The sequence below is a fragment of the Centropristis striata genome, chromosome 13 (genome assembly GCF_030273125.1).
Source record: "Centropristis striata isolate RG_2023a ecotype Rhode Island chromosome 13, C.striata_1.0, whole genome shotgun sequence".
Classification (NCBI taxonomy): domain Eukaryota; kingdom Metazoa; phylum Chordata; class Actinopteri; order Perciformes; family Serranidae; genus Centropristis; species Centropristis striata.
The window spans coordinates 33,487,337-33,510,124 of NC_081529.1; the positions used below are offsets into that span (position 1 = coordinate 33,487,337).

Sequence of the window (22,788 nt, forward strand, 5' to 3'; positions counted from 1 at the left end):
GTATTTGGGGTCAAAGGTCAAATAAATCATCTTGAGTGGAAAAATGACATCATCAATACATGTAGAAATAAGTGTCATATAACTTATCTACCTATAACCCATTTGGCTGGCCAGTTAAAAAACTTTAAAGCAGTTTTTCTCAGTTTTACCTTTTGTGTAGTTACTGCAGTTAGACTTTGTAGGGCTGAATAGTTTAGCTATTATATTAATAGTTAGCAAAATTAGCCCTATAACACAACTCTTTTGTCCAATCTATTCCGGCAAATTGGGTAATTTGCATATCTCAGTATTAAAATAATGACTCGAGCTCTAAGTGGAGAATAAAAATGCATGGCTGGACCATAACCACAGCGCTACAGAACAAACTATTAAAACAATAAATGCATAAATTAGCCATTAGCCAAAGCAAAACAATATAATCCTAATTGTATTCTTCCATACTGACTCAATGCATGGACCTTTTTTCCAACTTTTTCCATTAATCTTGCAGTAATATACCACATTTTTAAACCACATCAGACAATTTCTGTTGTCTTCCTTTGGTGGAGCGTTACGAATGAGACGCAGGGCTGCTAGTAGCACATCCCACACTAACAGATTAATACATCCATATATAGTAACACGCATGTGAGCGCAGTAAACATGTTGGACCTCTGCATGTTAGAGCGCTAACACTGTGGCGAGAGACTGACAAGGAGTCGGAGAGATCTCCTGCTAAACCACAGCCAGCCAGCGATGAAATGGGACCGGAGGGACTGTTTGGGAGGAATCATTTAAGGGCGAGGACCTTTAGACGCCCCGAGAGAGAGATTGAGGTTCTCTGAGAAGTCTACAAGGCGAAGAGGGCGTCCTCCGTCCGCTCGGCCTTCTTGTGGGAGCCGCCAGAGGCACGAGCGGGGTGAGCCGGGTTAGCTCCGGGGGGAGACGGCACAGAGTCGGACGCCTTGGCTCGCTCCTCCAGGAACTTATCAAACTCTGGAGGAAAGAGATTGATAAAAAGAGAGAAAATCAACACAAAATAACACTAGTTAGCAAGGTTGTAACAGGATTTTTTTTTTTTTTGTAGTTTTACTTTTAATTTCGTTCTTCGTTGAGACATTTCAAGGTTTGGAAAATGTTTGTATTTTGAATAAAGTGCTTGAAATTTAGTTTTAAGAAGACGCCTGACAAGTCTACTTACAAATGTGACAAATTTTCAAATACGAAACTTTTTTGTGTTTTAATGTGTCATCCTCTTTGCTGTCAGGAAACTTAATTTTGTTTTGTTTATAGCACAATAACATCTGATTTAATGTGATGAAGAAATAGTATAATATATAATTATATATATATATATATATATATATATATATATATATATGTGTGTGTCCTTAACAAGGTTATAATGGTTTTGGATTTTTCATTAGTTTTAGTTTTAATTTCGTTGTGATTTTTTGTTTTCAAATTCAGTTAGTTTTAATTCGTTGTTAAGGTGAGTTTGCTAGTTTTAATTCATTTTTATTTTTTGGAAAATGCTTGATTTTTTTTTTTTTTTTTAGTTTTTATTAGTTTTACTTTTTTTGTAATGGAGTATTTGTTGGGTGCCAGATTAAAAAAAGTCACAAGAAATGCACTGCAAAAGAGTATTGTCTAAAAACTAGATAAAAACACTAAATCTGAGGGAAATGATCTTGCTGCATGGACAGATAATTTCACTTGACAAGATTTCTTAAATTAAGATTATTAAATCTAGAAATAAGCATGTTGTACGCTTCAAAAAAATGTGAAGATTTGCTCCTTTTTCTTTAATTGTTTGAATCATTTTATTGTTGTGAAGGCGTCACTTTTGGGCTCTGGGTAACTGTGACACATTTGTCATTATTTTCAGAGTTTTTAGAGCAAACAATCAATCAGTTAATGGAAAAAAGAAATCAACAGCTTAATACAAAATAGAAATAATCATTAGTTAATGGTTCCGAATGAGCTGCAGCTTAACGATAGATAGATAGATAGATAGATAGATAGATAGATAGATAGATAGATAGATAGATAGATAGATAGATAGATAGATAGATAGATAGATAGATAGATAGATAGATAGATAGATAGATAGATAGATAGATAGATAGATAGATAGATAGATAGATAGACAATAGAAAAAAAAACACTGAATAGAACAATGATTCTTAATAAGTTGTAATGACATAATATTTTACAATATAACAGTCTTATATAGATTTAAAAAATAATTGTGTACCTTCACTGGTCACCCCTTCCTCAGAAGCATCTCCTTTCTATTAAAAAGGAAAAAAAGTCATAAGATAATGTAGGCTACACATTGAGGCATCATTAATGGAGTTGTCTTTGTTTCAAAAGACAGAAAAAACCTCAGTGCAAAGACAGCAACACAATAAACATCAAACAAGTCAAATCCCTGTAAAGTTCACACAAACTGAGACAAATCCTCATGAAGGATCCGTCCATCATGCATCCGTTTACACTTTATTGCAGTTGAAGACAACAAGGAGCCTTCTTCAGTCTGACTCCGCAACCTCCACATGCAGAAGTTTAGGAAGCTCATACCGACCATTTTAACTCAACTAGCACTATAGTAGGGCTGGGCGATATGGACCAAAAGTCATATCCTGATATATTTAGGCTGAATATCCATATACAATATATTTCCTGACTTTTATTGCAAAGTGAGAGCAAATGTTCAGTCAAAGTCAAATATGACATGTCACCAGTAGTTTTATTGAAACTACTGGTTTACTTGTTTATTTAAGTGAACATAAATACTGTATAACAAAAGGAGTACCTTTTTTTTTTTTTTTTAAATCAAAGCTCCATAAAGTGACATTTAAATGAAAAAACATCTTAAATAAAAATAGCCTATGAAATAAAATAGGCCAATCTTTTTCTGAAATAAATACATTTGGTAACACGTTATATTAGGGAACACATATTCAACATTAATTAGTTGCTTATTAGCATGCAAATAAGAAAAATACTGGCTCTTAATTAGTCATTATTAAGTAAGGCATTAATAAGTACTTAATAATGACTAATTAAGAACCAATATGTTACTTATTTGCATGCTAATAAGCATAGAATTAATGTTGAATATGTGTTCCCTAATATAACGTGTTACCATATATTTATATGAGAAAAGAATAATGAACATTACAAAATAACTAAATATGACAAACCCTAGTAAGGGCAGCATTTATATTAAAGAAAGAAAGAAAAAGAACTATATTGATAAATGCGATATGGTCTAATTCCATATCACATTTAAAAATATATCGGAATATATTTTATATCGATATATATCGCCCAGCCCTACACTATGTTAGCATTTTTAAGTCAAACCTTATATGTAAGTCATTGGTGGAAACACATTAGATTAGAGTGAGTGAAAGGATGTGACGTGAAAAAGAAAACTAAAGACAAATGTTTCCAGTCGTATGAGATGGATGGATGAAATGTGCTATGAAAGAAAAACAAAAAGAGGGAAGAAGAGAAAGAGAGAGAGAGAGAAAGAGAAATAAGAGCAAAAGATATAAATCAAGGTAAAGAAGTCTCACCACGTCAGCACAGAGCCACTCCTCTATGTCATCCATGACAGAGGACTGCGATACGGGGATCTATGGAGCAAAGCCATGGACCAAAGCCACACAACAGAAAGACATCCAACCCCGACAACAAAAAGAAAAGTTTTAACACGCACACACACACACACACACACACACACACAAAAATAACAAGAATGAGAATCACCAAAGGCTCGGAGAGGAAGATGATTAAAAAATATAAAACAAATCAAAATGACAACAAAAAGAAAATTCACTCAAAAGACACTCGGCCCCTCTCAAGTCTGTGCTCTTATTTTTTATTATGAGTGAAAAGTCTTCTATGGGCTGAAATATGTGCCACCAGAAACTGAATTTGAATTATTTATATTTGAATTTGACTTGCTTAACTTGAATAATTGCATGAAAAAACTGAATTGGAATCACATAATTTGAATTTGTATTGTTCAATCTGAATCATTGCATTGAAAAAAATGTTGTGATTGATTACAAAATTGTAATTTGAAACTGAATTTATTAGTTTGGAACTGAACATTCAGTTCTCACAATTCAAATTCAGTTCGCAAAATTCAATTTTAATTTTCCGGGTAGTTGAGGCAGAGCAATCGAGCGCAGATACACAGCGCGCCTCTTCGGCCAATGAGCACCTCCGTTTTCTTTTGTAACGTGTTGCTACCCGGTTGCCATGGCGCCTCTTCAGCCAATCCATGGTCAAGCCAGTCTGACTTCTTCCTCCGTTTCGTGGCAACTGGGTGGCAACAAATAATACAAAAGAAAACGAAGGTGCTGATTGTCCGAAGAGGCGCTATGGCAACCGCGTAGCAACAAATGTTACAAAAGAAAACGGAGGTGCTGATTGGCAGAAAAGGCGCTATGGCAACTGGGTAGCAACAAATGTTACAAAAGAAAACGGAGGTGCTGATTGGCCGAAGTGGCATGTGTATCTGCGTTCGATTGCTCTGCCTCAACTACCCGGATGTTCATCGCAGAAAACTAAATTTGAATTGTGAGAACTGAATGTTCAGTTCCAAACTAATAAATTCAATTTCAAATTACAATTCCGATTCAGTTTTTCAATGCAATGATTCAAATTGAATACAAATTCAAATTATGTGATTCAAATTCAGTTTTTTTAATGCAATTATTCAAGTAAAGCAATTAAAATTCAAATATAAACTAGGAGGAGATCGAAAAAGTAGGTTTGCGACATTTCGCGAATTTGCGGAAAAAAAACTCAGGGCTGAAATGGGCGTGGCCTATATCACGAAATTCAGCACAATTATGGTAACACGTGGATTTAAGGTTTTTGAATGTGCGATAAAGTATATAGGAGTTATTAGCCAAAACACACTTTCCTTTATTATAGCGCCACCCAGTGGTGGAAATTCAGGATGACAATACATTATAAAAAAAAATGTCGCCATGTGTGACTTATAATTAAAGTTTGGTGAGTGTTGGGGTACGTTCAGGCAGTGAAAAATGCGATTATTTGGGAATAATAAAATACAGAGCCAAACGAAATACAGTAGGGACCTCGCAGGTCGACTAATAATTCAAATTCAGTTTCTGGTGGCACATATTTCAGCCCGTAGTCTTGGTCTCAGCTGTGTTCAATGAGAACAGGAGTTCCCAGGTTGTGTATTGTTCTCATTAGTTCTGTGGTGCTGACATGGCTTAACAGCTGCCGACTAATGTCACACAGCAGTGTTAATTATTCCACATCATTAGTTAATTAGCAAATCGCTTGAACGTGATTAAGAGATTGATTGGATGGGAAAAGCTGAAAGCACAGGGGCCGTCGAGGGGGGGGGGGCAATCCCACGGCACACACACACACACACACACACACTGCTCACACGAACGCTGCATGGCGTGCAGTGACTGTGATGATGTGATGAAGCCACGTCAGGGTGGATGGGGTGCGGTTGTGTTTATGTTTGTGTGGGCACCAGACAACCACAGTGAACCAGAGAGGTGTACTACGAAGCCAGTTTGATAGAGGCAGGCTTTCTTTGCCTTCACTGTCTTGACAAAACCTAAAAACCCCAGTTGGAGATAACGCGTACGCCGAAGGTGGTCATCAACTTGGGTCTGTCAACCCGGGCGTTAAAGGGGACGTTTGGTTTGGAGCGTCCTTTAGCTGGACTACTGCACAAAATGGACCAATCGTGTGCCATCTACAGGTACATCTCAAAAAATTAGAATATCATGAAAAAGTTAAATATTTTTTGTCAATCATTTCAGAAAGTGAAACTCATACATTATATACCGTATATCCTTAAATAGTAGCCGGGGCTTCTATTAATAAAAAATCTGTTTGGGACCCGGCTAATAATAGGGGCAGGCTATTATTTGAAGGAGGCTTTTACTTAAAAAAAGAAAATCAGAGCAGCTCTGATCAGGACTTTTTAAAGTGTTTTACACAGCGCATTGTAGCCAGTTACCCGGATGTCGGCCATATTGGAAGTACTCGGATGTAAACAAACAATGAACAGCACGCTGAATGTTCATTTTAAGCAGGATTTAAGACTAAGACAGACTTTGACATAACACCGGTGAGACACCCGGCTTATAAAAGAGGCCGGCTTTTCTTTACTAAAAATTGTTTTTACACCCGGTTACTAAATGAGGCCGGTCATTAATAGAGCCCCAGCTTTAAATTGAGGAAATACGGTAGATTCATTACACATAGAGTGAAATATTTCAAGCCTGTTTTTCTTGTAATTTTGATGATTCTGGCTTAGAGATAATGAAAACACAAAACTCAGTGTCTCAGAAAATTAGACTATAATGGGGGGACCCAAACAAAGTCTGGGTGTCTCCGGGAGCATGCTCCCCCGGAGAACATTTTTACCCTAAAAGCCTAAATTTGGTGCTTCTCGCACATTCTAATGGTGCTATTCCATGATAATCATTGCATATTTTTTTAATGAATTATTGTAAAGGACAATAAGGGTTCTTATATGTTCTATTTAAGGCGTCATATTTTGACAGTCTTTTTGCAAATTCTGTGGTGGATTCTGCTAACACATCCATGTGCTCTTATTTTGAAAGCTACATGTGTTTGCTTATGCCTTACGCCTTATGGTGAGTTATATTAACACTGAAAGTCGAAACTTGGAGCTCAGAACAACATTGAAAATTCTGACATTCGTGTACGCATATGCGCGCATATTTAGCCAGATTAAAAGAAAAAAGCCACCTTCGTAACACAGAAATCTCCGGCTTTAGGTTGAACAGATATTGCCAATCCACCAAACTTGTTTTGTAGTACAGCCCTGTGAAAGTGTGTTTCACTCTATGTCTCTGAAAAAGAAAACTTTTACAGTGGCTCAAGAAAGTCCATCCATAAGGAGCAACGTTCAGGGAAACTGGGAAAGTTACTTGCATGCTTTTTGCATCAGGTTCACACACAATATTTAAAAAGTCTCCCACATCATTTCACTGCCTATGCCATGAAGTCAAAGTCCACATGTGACGTCGACCTGATATCAAAGTTGATTAGAGAAAACAAAAACCTTTTCCTGCTGAGACCCTGTTATACTATAAAACTATAAATAAATAAAAACATGGGTGGGGTTTCCTCATGAGATCACAGTTAACAGAAGTGAAGGAGCCCTTCAAAATAAAAGTCTGAGGCAGTGGGGCAGTGAAAGTCATTCAAAGGAAGAAAAAATAAACACAAGCAGCTGTGTGAACGTGGAAAGAATAATGTTGTAGAAAAGTGTGCAATAAGAAGTCTGTTTGAGTCTAATCATGACTCACAGCAACGTCACTGATAAAAGTTCAGAGTGTAATCCTTCATATTCAAATATTCACAGTCATATAAATCAACTTAACTGTTACAGTGTTAGAAATATTACAACTACTGATCCAAATGTTAGTTAGTTGATCTATCTGCGGTTAGACTGAGACACGAGGTGGTCGTTAGTTCCATCTAGTGTTTTATCTAAGATCCAGAGACAGTTAGAGGACAACAGACAGACACTCTCCACTACACAGCCAACCTCCATCCATTTTTAATGCTCTGATGATGTTATCAGCGCTTTAACAATACCCACTGTTGATTTAACCGTGCTGTGTAGCAGAAGTATCTGCTGTTTTAGGGTGTGACTGTTAAGAGATGATGATGATGATGATGGAAGTTCCTGGTGACTCGATAGGCTCATTAACCCATTAATCCATAAAGGGACAGCGTCAGTAATGGGTATTGTGTTTTTAGCCCATGTCAATAGAAGGGAGCAGTATGGATACAATCATTATATTGTTATTTTATATCTCTGGAGAGATACTTTTTTTTTTTTTTGAAACTACAATCAGTGCGATTACATGCACAGTTTAATCAAGCTATGCTTAAAAATCGATATTGACGTCTAATAGGACTTCTGTCCTTGTCCCAGTTTACATGCAACTGAGAAAATAGAATAACTGACAGGAATGTGTTCTCCTCCTCAACACTGGGTGGCGATATGCGTCGTTTCAGCAGGTTAATATGGTGCCCTTTCCAGTTGACCTCAGTCCGACACTTTGTGCCGTCGCTACTGCTACCACTACCGCTAATGTGACCGGCTAATGCGACCGGCTAATGTGCAACCAGCTAATGCGACCGGCTAATGTGCGACCAGCTAATGCGACCGGCTAATGCGACCGGCTAATGTGCGACCAGCTAATGCAACCGGCTAATGTGCGAACAGCTAATGCGACCGGCTAATGTGCGACCAGCTAATGCGACCGGCTAATGTGCGACCGGCTAATGCGACCGGCTAATGTGCGACCGGCTAATGCGACCGGCTAATGTGCGACCGGCTAATGCGACCAGCTCATGCGACCGGCTAATGGGACCGGCTAATGCGCGACCGGCTAATGCGACCGGCTAATGCGACCGGCTAATGTGCGACCGGCTAATGCGACCAGCTCATGCGACCGGCTAATGGGACCGGCTAATGCGCGACCGGCTAATGCGACCGGCTAATGTGCGACCGGCTAATGCGACCAGCTCATGCGACCGGCTAATGTGCAACCGGCTAATGTGCGACTGGCTTTCTTGGATATTTTTGTTCTGGGGTCATACGCCAGCGCGGGGGTGGAGCATACGGAGCATGAGCACATGAGTTGTCTTGTAATACATGCTGGCGAAAATCCAATTCCAATTGCATTATCTGGGTGTCCTGATCGGAGTTGTAGAACTCCGACATCAGTCGGACTAACACGTTTACATGCACTTCAGTTGTTCAGTTATATTCAGTCAATAATTCATTTTTTTCAAGTGGCATGTAAACGTACTGAATGATAAACTGGGTATTTTGTAAAACACCAGGAAGATTTGCGTTTGTTTAAATAAGTGAATTAAATAACGGACTAATCAAAATGCTGCTTAGTGTGCTTATTGTGCCATAAAAAGGTCTTGTAAATAAATGTTAACATTTTGTAAAAGCCTGTCATGGCTCATATGTCCAATTAAAACAGAAGTTAAGTAGGGATGGGAATCAAGAACCGGTTTCAAATCGTCCGATCCATAGAATCATACGCCTCCGCAGGCAGGCTAAGCAGATATTTTCTTTGACGAATAAAACAAATACAAATGTACAAATATTCTTTTATCTTATCTACACTGCGTTGAAGCTGTTACGTTGATGCTAAATCCAACTTTTTTTCAGACACAGAAAACTGATAAGTGAGGGAGTCAATAAAGAATCGCAAAGATCCCATAATTAACGCCATAGATATCAATAAAATCTTATCGATTCCCATCCCTAGTCCTGAAGTTTTGGAACATTGCCGAGCACTAGAGTCCATCATCTGCACTTGACATGGAGCTGGATGCTCTCAGGGGAAAAACTTTACTAATACGGGCTTGCTTGAGCTTTCCAGGACAGAGCGGTGAGATGAGGCTGACAGTGAGAGCAGCTCATGAGGGTTATGGATGATGCTGCAGGAGGTTGAAAGCAGAGGTGATGGTGGACACGAGTGGGGGGAGGTGGGGAGGGGTAGGAGGAGGACACACTGAGGATGGAGTCCTCACCATTCCTTGGGTAATAAGCCAGCTGTCTATGGGCAGCTCCTGATCTGCTGGGTTATCATCCCCTTTTACACTCAGCTGAATCAACAACAGAACAACACCTTACACAAGAGAAGAAAGGTAGCGGGCCCCACCACAGCATAGCACACAGTGCAGAGAGAGAGACAGACAGAGGAGAAGTCAAATATGCAACAGACAGCTCAGTCATTTAAAAAGGAGGAGAAAAAGAGGTGAGAACTTAAGAAAACGGTGAAAAAAAAAGGTTCATTCCATAAAGATGAAAATGAGGAAAATAAAAGGGGGGAAACACTCCCTCCAGTAAAAGTGCTGAATGATTCACAGGGTACCTGAGGTCACTAAGAAAGAAAAAAAAAGTGGTAATCACCACTTTGTGTGCTCGTGTTTGTCCTTGTGTGTGTGTCGGCATGTGTGTGTGCGGTTTCAGAATCGTCTGTTTACATAGTGATAACCATGCAAACATGCAAAGTGTGCTCGGACAGGACGAATCAATTGATTGACATGTGCAAACTTTTTATTTAAATACACAGAAACCTGGATCTGGTTTGTCAGAATGAGAAACCTAAATCGACTCATGTTGAACTAATATTTAAATAATAATTTGAGCACTTATCAGCACACTTGATACTTGCATAGTTACCACAAGACATTTATTTTATAGCTATACTGCCCTACAAAGCCTAAGTGCATTAAATACATTTTTGGGCGACATTGAGTTATAACTAAAAATGAACTCCTTGATGACTGTTTTATCTTGTTTTAGATTTAAATTTTGCTTTATTTCAGAGAAATAATGATATGAAAATTGCAGTAACTACAAAATCCAACTTAAAACCAAATCAGGCTGTTGTAAGTTCACTTACAACAGTCTGATTTGTGTGTATATATTATATATATATATATATATATATATATATATATATGAATTTAAACATAAAACCAAAGCAGATTGCAGTAACCTCACTTTGACTGTGATACAGTGTAGTCTTGTATTTCTTCATTGTGTTGAATAGTGAAGACAAGAATAATAGACATTTTAAGTTTATTTGAAAGGGAAATTATTATCTACATAGTGATCAAGTAGAAAAGTGAGATAAAATTATATTAAGACTAAAATATAACTTTACTTTATGAATTAAGTCTAAAATACACAAATCTTTGAATTTGTTAAATTGAAAAACATTAACGTTAATGCAGTTTTTCTCAGTTTTACCCTTTGCATAGTTACTGCAGTTAGACTTTGTAGGGCAGAATAAGTCAGAATGCAAACCTACGCCCTTTTGTTTGGTCAAAGTTTGAGTTTGATCACTGCACACAGGACGAATGTCTCTGTAGAGTTTCACATGCAGGGAGAGACCCGGGGCTGTAAGGGTGAAAGGCTCATCAGTATGTAAATAACACAGCACCCACCCTCCATGTCTCCATGTCTGGGTGCCAGCTGTTTAAAACCACATGTGAACTCACCCCTCCTGTGTTCTGTTGTCTCACATCCAGAGCCGAGGCCAGGCCGCCCAGAGCCTGAGGGTCCTCGTACTTTACACTGTGCACCAAAACATAAACAACATCATTAAGATGGATGATGCCAAAAGAGGAACAAAAACAGAATGCATTAAATTGCCAGACATTAAATCTCATAAACACATGCATTTCTGCCAGGATCTTGATATCTACCTCTGCACAGGTGTGATGCATGTTCCTGATTTCTCTACATGAGTAACATTCCTGCACAGGCTTTGTTTATATTCATGCAAGAAGACACCAAACAATTATTTTAGATGGTGGGGTTTTGGCAGAAACGTGCGTGTTTAGGAAATAGTGAGCATAAGACTAGATAAATGGGACTTTTCTTGGTTTTCGGATTCCCCATTCACTGTGGAGGCATGTGAGGAAAGCAGAAATAAACAATTTTGTTTATTTTTTAATTTGTTTGTTGCATACACAAATACTCTCTTTTTCTTATTTTTATATATATATAGGCTACATACTATATGTATATTCTGAGTATAGGTATGTTTCTCTCTCTCTTTTTTCTTTTTTTCCTCTCTCACTCTCTCCTATTTATTTCAGTCTATGTGTCCACTTTTACCTGATGATATAAAGGTATACTGTACATATTGCTTTTTGCGTTTTTTATTTTCCAAAGGATCAAAATATCATTGTTCTCATAAACTGATGGCTCCAAGTTCAGGGTTGGGGGGAGGGAGGGAAGTTGTTTAAAGACTTGAAAGATGTAACAGAATATTTTTGTATGAATTTTGAAGTTCAAAAATCAATAAAGATATGTGTTTAAAAAAAAAGAAAAGAATACATTAAATTCAGAATGCAGAGTGCATATTTAAAATTTTACAATAATACAATGCAGTAAAATCTCACTTAACACATTTTCTCTTTTGCCCTTATTTTATCACTTTCATACACTCCACCTTAATGTTCAGTTAACAGCTGAAGGCAACAGGTGCTTGGAAAAGAAAATTAACATTCATAGCCTGGAGGTTTTCAAAAGCCATTCTATCAAATGCAGGAAGGGAATATTTCACATAAAATGATGTAGTGAGGGCAGGTTAAGAGACATCAAAAAAATTAAGCCCTCCTCCAGACACATTCAAGTATGTAGAAATACTCTACTATGATTAATATTTTGTTTTAAATGGTTTTCTCACATAAAAAAAGAAAGGGGATCTGGAGTAGGGCTGGGCGATATGGACCAAAAGTCATATCCCGATATATTTAGGCTGAATATCAATATACGGTATATATTGGGATATTTTTAGTGCAAAGTGAACATAAATACTGTATAACAACAGGAAAACCTTTTTTAAAAGCTCCATAACGTGCACAATTAAATAAAAAATATATCTTAAATCAAAATAGCCTATGAAATAAAATAGGCCAATCTTTTTCTGAAATAAATATATTTATATGAGAAAAGAATAACAAACATAACAAAAGAACTAAATATGACAAACCCGAGTAAGAGCAGCATTTATATATAAAGAAAGAAAAAAAATTGAACTATGGTCTAATTCCACATCACATTAAAAAATATATCGATATATCGCCCAGCCCTAGTCTATTTTACCAATGGTAAGTGTATTTAGCATCTTTTATTTGTTTATGTTGTTTGTTAGCTTGTAAGTGGCAGCAGCTGACATATACAATAATATGTTGTTCAATTCTATTCTGGGACCGCTGCTGTTCCTCATATATATTAATGACCTTCCTGCTGTATCTTCCACCTTACTTCCCATACTTTTTGCTGATGACACCAACGTGATCTTAGCAAATAAAAATCTTAATTCCCTTATCTCCGACGCTGACAGTGGCATGGAACAAATTTCAAAATGGTTTTAATCTAATAAATTATCTCTAAATGTAAAAAAAAGTCCAATTTTATTATATTTGCTAATAAAACCAGATTGCTTGGTGTCATCAGGAAAATTCTTGACCTGGTTAATCAGAACTGCCTACTTCATTATAATATATCTTGATTTATCCACACCTTATATACTACAACATTGTTTGGGCCTCAAACATCCACAGTATTTATCTCGTTCAGAAAAGATTTGTTAGAAATGCCACATTTTCAAAACGACTAGATCCTTCTGCCCCCCTTTTCCAAAAAACTCAAGATAATGACAATTTTTCAGATCAATATATATCAATATATCAAATATGCATTTTTGTCTTTAAGTATATGTATATTGAAGATTTCACCCTCCTCACTGTAAAAGCCCTTTTTAGGTTTTTTGCCGCTACCTTGCACCTTCCTTTTGTTGTTATTTCTTTATCCTTTTCTTTTTGTCTTATTATTGTGCAAAATAAAAAAAACTTCAAACTTCAAAACTTCAATATCTACTATGATTTTATAGTGTTTTCACTCTCTTTACTGAGACGTCCGCTCTGCCCTGGAGGAGGTTTCAGGTTTTCCAGCATATATATTTTGCATTTATTATGACATACAGAATTTCGCTTGCTCTGCCTACGTTTGATTCTCAGATTTTTATGGAAGTGCACTGACATCTCCTCCTTCAGTAGAGGAATGTGAAAACACTTCTCTAGCAACAAACTTTGCACAGATACTAATCAGCAGTTACGGTCCACTTTAAGGGGACATAAACATGGGAAAAACACATTTTTTAAGCAGAGGGGGGACTTTAAACTTCATCATGAAAAATAAAAAGCAGTGAACATCAGGGAAGAAAACAGTGTAAAAGTGCCCATGGGTGGATTTAATTTTAAATATTAAAAGGTGGTTATGAATAGCCGTTTAATTAAAATAAATTACCCCCTGAATAATAACAGGAGAGGATCGGGGCTGCCCCTGAAGCCAAATGAAATCTCGACCTACTTTTTGCGCTGTTCAGCCAGAGAGCTGCTCCTGGTGTGGGCGAACATGTCGAAGTCGTCCTTGTTGCGGGCCGGCAGAGTGGACGGGGACCCACTAGCGCTCTCTGAGCCCACATCTGGACCGAGAGGAGGGCAGGGAAGAGGGAAAGTGGCAGGAGGATGGAGAGAAGCAGAGATGGAGGATTATAAAGAAAGATTATAGAAGGACAGAACAGCAATACATCTCAGCTTTAACTAGAGTACTATAGCATTCTAGAGAGCAACAGGGGAGCTAGCCGTGCTAGGGAAGAGTCTAGATTATGAGTTATGTTGCTGGGCTCATTTCCCATTAGTAGCCAGATTATCAGCCTTTTTTACACTCGGCTGCTTCTCCAATGGCAGGTCTGCAGAGAGTGGCGAGGAGGGATGTTATAGCTCTAGTGCAGTAGTTCTCAACCTTTTTGAGTTGTGACCCCCCTCCCCCCCCTTTTTGTTTTGTTTTGTTTTGTTTTGTTTAATATAGATTGCATTTTATTCAATTATTATTATTATTTTTTACATCTTTATTTATGATTTTTTTCATATTGAAAACATTGACATCATTGGTTAAGCATTTTTTACAGAAGTTGTGAACCAAATACAAATACACATTGACGATAACTAAATAATAAAAAAAAATTTAAAAAATTTAAAAAAAGAGACTCAAACTACTCTGTGTAAATGTGACCCCCCCCCCATTTAACATGCATGTTGTCCGCGACCACAGAATCTCACACGCACAGTTCAGATAATACAAACTCAATTGATACGACGAATTTTGGACAAATACTGAAGCAGACAACAACTAAAACATCTCTCTGTCTGTGCATTTATATATTTTTTTATATTTTATTGTGAGCTGCAGCTGCTGCAGGAGGTGTTCACTTAGCGATCTCTGTTTGCTTACAACAAGCACCGAACACTCTGTGCACAGTTAGTGATGCCGGTTCATTCACGATCAGCGGAGGACACTTTGTGCACAGTTAGCATGCCCGTTTGTTTATGATCAGCGGAGATGCTGTGCATGATTAGCCATGCTGGTTTGTTTATGATCAGCGACGGACATTGTGCACAGTTAGCGACGGCAGCCACAGTTGCGTCTCCAGTGTTAAATTAATCTGTTGTGTATGTGAAGCCATGATCGAAACTGTTGCTAAGCGATTATGCGACGATTGAAAACCATACGTCACCTCCAGAGTCTTGTGAATTTTTTTGTAATGGAGACACGCTGAGTGAGCTAGGGTTGTCAAAAGTATCGATACTCAAAAAAATATCAATACTAAAACGTAGTATCTGGATACGAAACTCATTTTATAAAGTAACGATTGTTAATATTGTTCTAATTGTTATTGTTTATTGTATTTATTTATTTTCTGCACTACCTCAGACCTCAAGCTTGTTATCATAGTTGCAGTTTCTTTTTGCACAACTGTTCTTTATTATAAATATTTAACCTGTGGTTCTGTTCATTTTTACATGTTGCATTTTTCTTGTTAATAAAAATATTTCTTTTAAATTTTGGGGTATTTGTTTTTATCCTTGTGGTATCGAAAATGGTATCGAGTAACGAATATTTTCCTGAGTATCGGTATCGAGATGAACATTTTAGTATTGTGACAACCCTAGAGTGAGCATCCATTTGGGGGCGTGGCCTCTCAAATAGGCCACTCTTCCCCCTAAAGGAAACACGGCATATATGTTCAGACTGGATATTAGACTTTTGCTCCTACCAATACTAGCCAGTGCAGATGATAGCGAGGCTGTGGTGGGGTTGTGGGCCGGGGAGGCGGTGGCCCCAGCGGTGGAGTGGGGTGGAGGGCTGCAGCTGGAGCTGATCCTGGGTGTGACCACGGCCGGGGAGCCCGGGCCCAGGTCGATCAGGTTGTCCTCTGTGGCTTCGCTTAACATCTGAAAGGGGACCGAGAGAGGAAAAGAGAGACAGCAGTGAACAACCACCTTACCAACTGAGCCACAAGAGAGACTACTGAAACTCTACACGACTATTTACACCTGTGAGACAACACTGAGGGTCAGTAGTTAGGAGATGGAGCTGAGGGTCGAATAATCAGTTGCACACGACTTCAAATGTGTGAGACAGAAGGCAAGAAGGAAGGAAGGGGAGGACATATGGTCTCTAATTTCACACAGTGGTACTGATGGGTCTAAGCCAGGGGTCTCAAACTCGCGGCCCGCGGGCCAATTGCGGCCCTCGTGATGATATTTTGTGGCCCCCACCTTGATATGAAAGTTTAATGTGAGTTTTATATGAATGGCACTTTACCATGTTGTGTGTGGAAGGTCCCTTGAATTACTTTTTTTGGTAATTTTGTGTCTTTTTTAATAATTCTGTGTCTTTTTAAAAAAAATAATTCTGTGTCTTTTTTTGGTCATTTTGTTTCTTTTTTTGGTCATTTTGTGTCTTTTTTAATAGTTTTGTGTCTTTTTTAATAATGTTGTGTCTTTTTTAATAATTCTGTGTCTTTTTAAAAGAATAATTCTCTGTCTTTTTTTGGTCATTTTGTGTATTTTTTGGTCATTTTGTGTATTTTTAGGGGTCATTTTGTGTCTTTTTAAAATAATTTTGTCTTTTTTGGTCATTTTGTGTCTTTTTTGGGTCATTTTTTGTCTTTTTTGGTAATTCTGTGTCTTTTTTGGTCATTTTGTGTCTTTTTTTAGTAACTTTGTGTATTTTTTTGCTCATTTTGATACTGCGTCCAGCGTTAATTTGAGTTTGAGACCCCTGCTCTAAGCATTAAATCCATATAGCAGACGTGTAAATATTCATCACTCGGTTCATCCCGACACGTTGGCTGGGATTGAACCTGATACTGGCGTCATACTTGCCTCCATCAGCTGGCCACAACACAAACAGACAGAGCACACAGAAAGATCAACAAAATGCAAACACAAACAGCTCCGAGGGATGTAGCGAGAGACGCCCCGACCCTCTGGCGAATCACTGATACTGGCAAATGTACACTCTAAACAGCAGACTGGGACTTGTTCTGCTTTGCTCTTCCAGTTTTTCATAAAGCTAAAAATCCACTTGCATTAAATATTAACGCTGCAGTGGATTGTGTATGCGATTATAAATAGCAATAATTAATTCAGATACTAAAATGGTAAAAACAAGCACAACAAATAGCTTTGTGAATGGGTTTATTTGGAACATCCCTCATAGCAGCCTTAATGTTAGACAAACCGCCACAGGCCATGCAAATGCAGATGAATAAAAAGTTAGAAGAGATAGGATTTTTTTCTGAAAAACATGCAAAAACAAAAACTAGCGAGCTTTAGAGGGAATTTTGGATGTTTGATTTCTGCTCTTTGAACACAGAGTCTCTGTTGATGGTACTCACCCCATTGTTCTGTGCAGCTCTACCCGACCTGTACCTCTCGTACCTGTGAGCAGCACAAAAAAAAAAACCTTTGAATGTTTTACCACAAGCTTTTTGTGCGGTTCAAATGCTTACAGATGTTTCATCTTCACAAACCTCATGAAAGAGACATTTTGCCAGTTTGAAGCAGCAGCAGAATGTTTAAAAAGGAACGCGGCTTCATACAAGTTCTGTAACTTTGTGGTGTTTTAACTTTCAGAAACTGCGCTCGATCTGTGTTAAGCATTTTTTTTTTTCTGAAAAAAATGTATTTTTTTCATTGGCAAGCTTGGGTTATAATCACAGCTGGAGCCTCGTCTTTAAAATCATGAATTGTGATAGAGCTAGGCAAACAAACAAGAGTTCTAAACAGCACCAATTATTTATGCAGTAAACATATTGGACCCAGACTTGGTTCTTACAAACTGGTCTGGCAAAAATAACGAGTTTTGGGGCAAAATATGCACTGACATCAAAGATGCTTTAAAGGGCAAGTAATACCTTCCTTTTTAGGTTCATACGTGTATTTTGGGTTTCCATTAGAACATGAGAACATGCTTTTATGTTGAAAAAATACATTATTTTTTACATACTGTCTCTCTGAATATACCTGTATTCATAATCTGTCTGAAATGCTCTATTTCAGCACCTGTCTCTTTAAGAACCCCTCCCCAAAAAGCCCAACCTTCTCTGGTTGGTCAGTGTTTCCAGGTTTTCTGCACTGTGGCGACGCTGTAGTGGCATTTTCTACCTATTTAAACTTTAGGTGTGACATCACAACCATACAGAAGTCCTGACAGCTCATTTAAAGGCACGACTTTTAACAGAGGCGAAAAAGCGGTGTGAAGGAAATTTGGTGTTTCCTGCATGGTGGGACATGAAGTAGGCGGCAACCTATTTGATATTCAAGACGCAAGGCATTGTGGGAACTCACTCTGTGAACTTAACTCTGATAACACCATGAGAGAGGGGAACATGTAGACCAGTGGGCTCTGTCCTGATGTGAGGTATAGGGCAGGAAGATAGGGCCGCATTGAGTCTTGCTGAAGAATCAATGTTGGGAAATACAACAGATATAAGTCGAGCGGTGTACGGGACTTTGTTGTATTGTAAAAGAGCCATTCGGAATTGTGCGGTGTGTGGAATACGAACGTGCTAATAAAACTTGCTGAACAGAGTATTGAGTGCTTTGTGTTTGGCCAGCTCACCCATTAACTTAGTGCAGTTGTCAAAATTGCCACGACAGCGGGAACACATTACCCCAATCCTTGCGTCTTTGCACTGGCTCCCTGTTAATTTTCGTATTGATTTTAAGATTTTATTGTTTGTTTTTAAAGCTTTGAATGGACTGAACATGGTGCAGCTCATAGCAAAAATCTAAGAGCATTGAATACATATATTCTTTGACCCTTTATAACATATACAATCTAAAGTCACTGTTTAATATGAATTTATAATCTTTTTAAAGAATTTTAATGTATTTTCTGACATTTTTAGAGACACTGTGAGCAAAATTCATTACAGTAACACATTTTTAAATTAAAAAAAAAAACAACAAAAGTTTTTTTTTTCGTTTTTTTTCTTTGGCAAGCACTTAAATATGCTCAAAGGTAGCTGGTATCACCAAAATGTATTTTATTAAAATATACACATTTTTAATGCAAATGATTCTATCACCTTAACATTTGACAATTTTTTTCTCATAAATTTCATTCAGATTTTGTTCTTTATACATTGTTAAAAAACCATTATATTTGATTATATTCTGTTAAATTATACATTTTTAAACAAATATATATTTATTTTATAAAGTTTATTAAATATCTATTGTATATAAGTGTGGGGACACCATGACATTTTCATCTGGATGCATTACGGTGATGAATTTGTGAATCAAAAATATGGTCAAAAATATAGAAAATATTATTTTAACACAAAACAATGAATTGGGCCTCATTATGGCTATATTATTCATTCATATAAAAGTGAAATATATTTACTTTATGAAAGTATGTCCTTATAATCTTCACAGACATAACTTAGACTGGCTTTGAGTTTTATGGTCCTCTGTGTCTTTTATTTATTTTACTATGTTTATCTGTTTGATTTTATTGTTTTATTTATAGCATCATTTTAGATTTATGCACTTATTTGATTATTTATTGCTGGTTGTTATATGGAAATGTTTGTTTTATTGTTTTTATGATTCTATGTACAGCACTTGGAGACGTTTTTCTTGTTTAAATGTGCTATACAAATAAAGTGGATTGGATTGGATTGATTTCTCAATACAGACTGTGTGTATTTCTCTGTGGATTGTGGATATTCGTTTTGATAACTTTCACAGTATTAATAGAGCACCTAGACCTGCATTAATAATCAAAAAAGATATGGAAATTAGACTGTTTACAACATGGGACCTTCATAGATTACCAAACAAAGTTCTTTTAAGTCAAGCATGCCATAATAATAATAGAAAAGTCTGATGGTTTGATCGATTGTACCTCTCATATCGGAGGAAAATGTTGTTGAGGTCGTCATTGACATGAAGCAGCTCCTCGGTCACTTCTTCGTTAGAGACGCGTGAAATCAACTCCACCACTCTCTGCTGCATCGCCCTGCAGGTTCTGTTCAGCTCCTGCACAGATAGAAACATTAACAGATTGATCAATACAGGTACATCTCAAAAAATTTGAATATCATGAAAAAGTTCAATATTTTTTGTCAATCATTTCAGAAAGTGAACCTCATACATTATATAGATTCATTACACATAGAGTGAAATATTTCAAGCCTGTTTTTCTTGTAATTTTGATGATTCTGGCTTAGAGATAATGAAAACACAAAACTCAGTGTAGGAGCCTGAATGCAGTTTTTTGTTGTTAATAGAATAATTGAAGTTCATAAGAAATAAGAATAGTAATATTTACAATATGTACATTTTGTGTACTTTTAATATGTGGATAGATATATTTTGTTTTGTGAAGACTGTACTTTTAATGTGTCACTCTTGCGAGTGTTTTGTAATGGTAATTTGGGAGGTAATGTGATTTGTGGTCAGTCAGGACAAGCGGGGAGTGGAGCCCGATAGTTTTTTGACCTCTCTATCTCTCTCCACTACTTTCTGATTTTGTGCATATGATGCGATTTGTATTTCATTTTGTGATATTATATATTTTGTATTTTTCCTGCATTTTTCTGAGTAAATATTTCAAGTTTACCAGCTGGTCTCTGTGGATTTATTGGATGTGGACACTCTCAAACTGAGGCTTCACCTACACTCAGTGTCTCCGAAAATTAGAATATTACATTAGATCAATAAAAAAAAGGATATTTTAAACACAAATGTAAGGCTTCTGAAAAGTCTGTTCATTTCTATACATCAATACTTGGTTGGGCTCATTTTGTATGAATTACTGCATGTAGAAATCCAAGAAGAAATACAAGAAATACAGGTTTGAAATATTTCACTCTACGTGTAATGAATCTATATAATATACGAGTTTCACTTTCTGAAATAATTGACAAAAAATATTGAACTTTTTCACAACATTCTAATTTTTTTAAATATACCTGTAGATCCATTGATAAACAGCTCAACCCTATTTAACAAGTATTTTAACTGTAAAATAACTATACTAGATAGGGGATACAGTAATTAAAAAAAAACCCTGAATAAATAAAAGGAGAAACAAAGACAAAAAAAATAAAAAGGTACCAAATAACTATTACTACTGGCACAGGCATCTTAGCACAGGTCCAGATCTTTGCATCTGACACAAATACCTGAGTGGGGATTAAACCTCAGGAGATTAAACTCTGCATGATTTTTCTCTTCCACTGGTTAATTGCCAATTCCAGGAATTTTACCTGAGCCAACTGGCTCTTGATAAGTTGTGAGTGAGTTGAGAGTTTCCTCTGAAAACTAAAGACAGTACTCCCTCTGGTGGCTGAAAAAAATGACAACACTTTAAAGCAGGGGTCTCAAACTCAAATTACCTGGGGGCCGCTGGAGGCAGTATCAAAATGACCAAAAAATGACACAAAATTACTAAAAAGACTCAAAATTACTAAAAAAAAGACACAAAATGACAAAAAAAATCACAGAATACCAAAAAAGACACAAAATTAGTAAGAAAAAGACACAAAATGACCAAAAAAAGACACAAAATGACAGAAAAAAATCTAAATTACTTTAAAAAGACACAAAATTACCAATAAAAGACACAGAATTACCAAAAACGACACAAAATTATTTAAAAGACACAAAATAACCCCAAAAAGACACAAAATGACCAAAAAAGTAATTAAAGGGACCTTCCACACACAACACGGTAAAGTGCCATTCATATAAAACTCACATTAAACTTTCATATCAAGGTGGGGGCCACAAAATATCGTCACGAGGGCCGCAATTGGCCCACGGGCCGCGAGTTTGAGACCCATGCTTTAAAGCCAACATGTTTTCATGTTGGAAAGCTTTCTGCTGTCTGAATCTTTGACAATAAAATAGTTGGCATGAGCCTTAATTAAATTATATTTGTTTCCAAGTTGGGATGCTAGTCTTGTGACAAAACCTTTCATATATCGAACAAAACATTTATTAATAAATTAGATTTGCGTGCTCCGAATCATCTTCTGATTTGGATTTGCTTTCATGTTTTAACTTAAAATTCACATTAACCCTCTGGAGTCTACAAAAGCGCCATCACATCCAGACATAAAAAACAAAGCAGACCAAAAAAAGACACAAAAAGGCACAAAATGACTTAAAAAAAGACACAACAACAGACACAAAATGACCAAAAAAAAAGACAAAAAAGACACAAATGACCAAAAAAGACACAAAGTAACTAAAAAAGACACAACAACAGACACAAAATGACCAAAAAAAAAAAGACAAAAAAGACACAAAAAGGCACAAATGACCAAAAAAGACACAAAATGACTTACAAAGACACGAAAAGACATGAAAAGGATTGAAAAAAGGGACAAAATAGCCCAAGCCTCCAGAGGGTTGAACATTAAGACAGATACAGTCAGATTTATTTTCACTTTTCACTATGAGGAAACATTTAAAGTCAGGCACAAAGATAATGTGTGAAAGTGTGTAATTCATAATATATTAAAGCTCCTCTAACCTGAAGCAGTTCCAGGTCAGAGGCCTCTTCCTGCCCAGGAACCATCTCTGTCAGCATCTCTGACATCACTTTGGTGTTTCCTCTCACTACGTCCAGCTCGCTGCGCAGCCGGGCGATCTGAAACACAGAAGGTCAAAGGTCATTTAAACACATTCAGGATTTGTCCGGCATGTGCTGCAGATGTTCTCCACGCAGTCGATTGAGTGAGTCGTGATCTCCAGCTAAAATCTTGTAATCTGCTTTAATCTTTGCACTTCACAACTTTAGTGCTAAACTCTGGATAAATCTGCTTCGTT

At 37.0% G+C, this 22,788-nt stretch overlaps 1 protein-coding gene across 3 annotated transcripts in view; it reads right to left on the reverse strand.

The window, feature by feature from the left end:
• LOC131983246 (TOM1-like protein 2) overlaps positions 1 to 22,788 on the reverse strand; it is a 43,510-nt gene continuing 20,722 nt past the window's right edge. The window contains exons 7-16 of one of the 3 annotated variants that reach the window (XM_059347938.1): positions 22,493 to 22,609; positions 19,856 to 19,989; positions 17,334 to 17,376; positions 15,705 to 15,882; positions 13,958 to 14,072; positions 11,074 to 11,149; positions 9,595 to 9,669; positions 3,567 to 3,626; positions 2,237 to 2,273; positions 1 to 975 (exon numbers count right to left, since the gene is read on the reverse strand). In XM_059347938.1, coding sequence (XP_059203921.1) covers positions 830 to 975; positions 2,237 to 2,273; positions 3,567 to 3,626; positions 9,595 to 9,669; positions 11,074 to 11,149; positions 13,958 to 14,072; positions 15,705 to 15,882; positions 17,334 to 17,376; positions 19,856 to 19,989; positions 22,493 to 22,609 — 981 coding nt within the window. In that variant the 3' untranslated portion in view covers positions 1 to 829. The remainder of the gene's footprint in view (positions 976 to 2,236; positions 2,274 to 3,566; positions 3,627 to 9,594; positions 9,670 to 11,073; positions 11,150 to 13,957; positions 14,073 to 15,704; positions 15,883 to 17,333; positions 17,377 to 19,855; positions 19,990 to 22,492; positions 22,610 to 22,788) is intronic. The other 2 variants (XM_059347939.1, XM_059347940.1) reach the window with 2 other exon arrangements.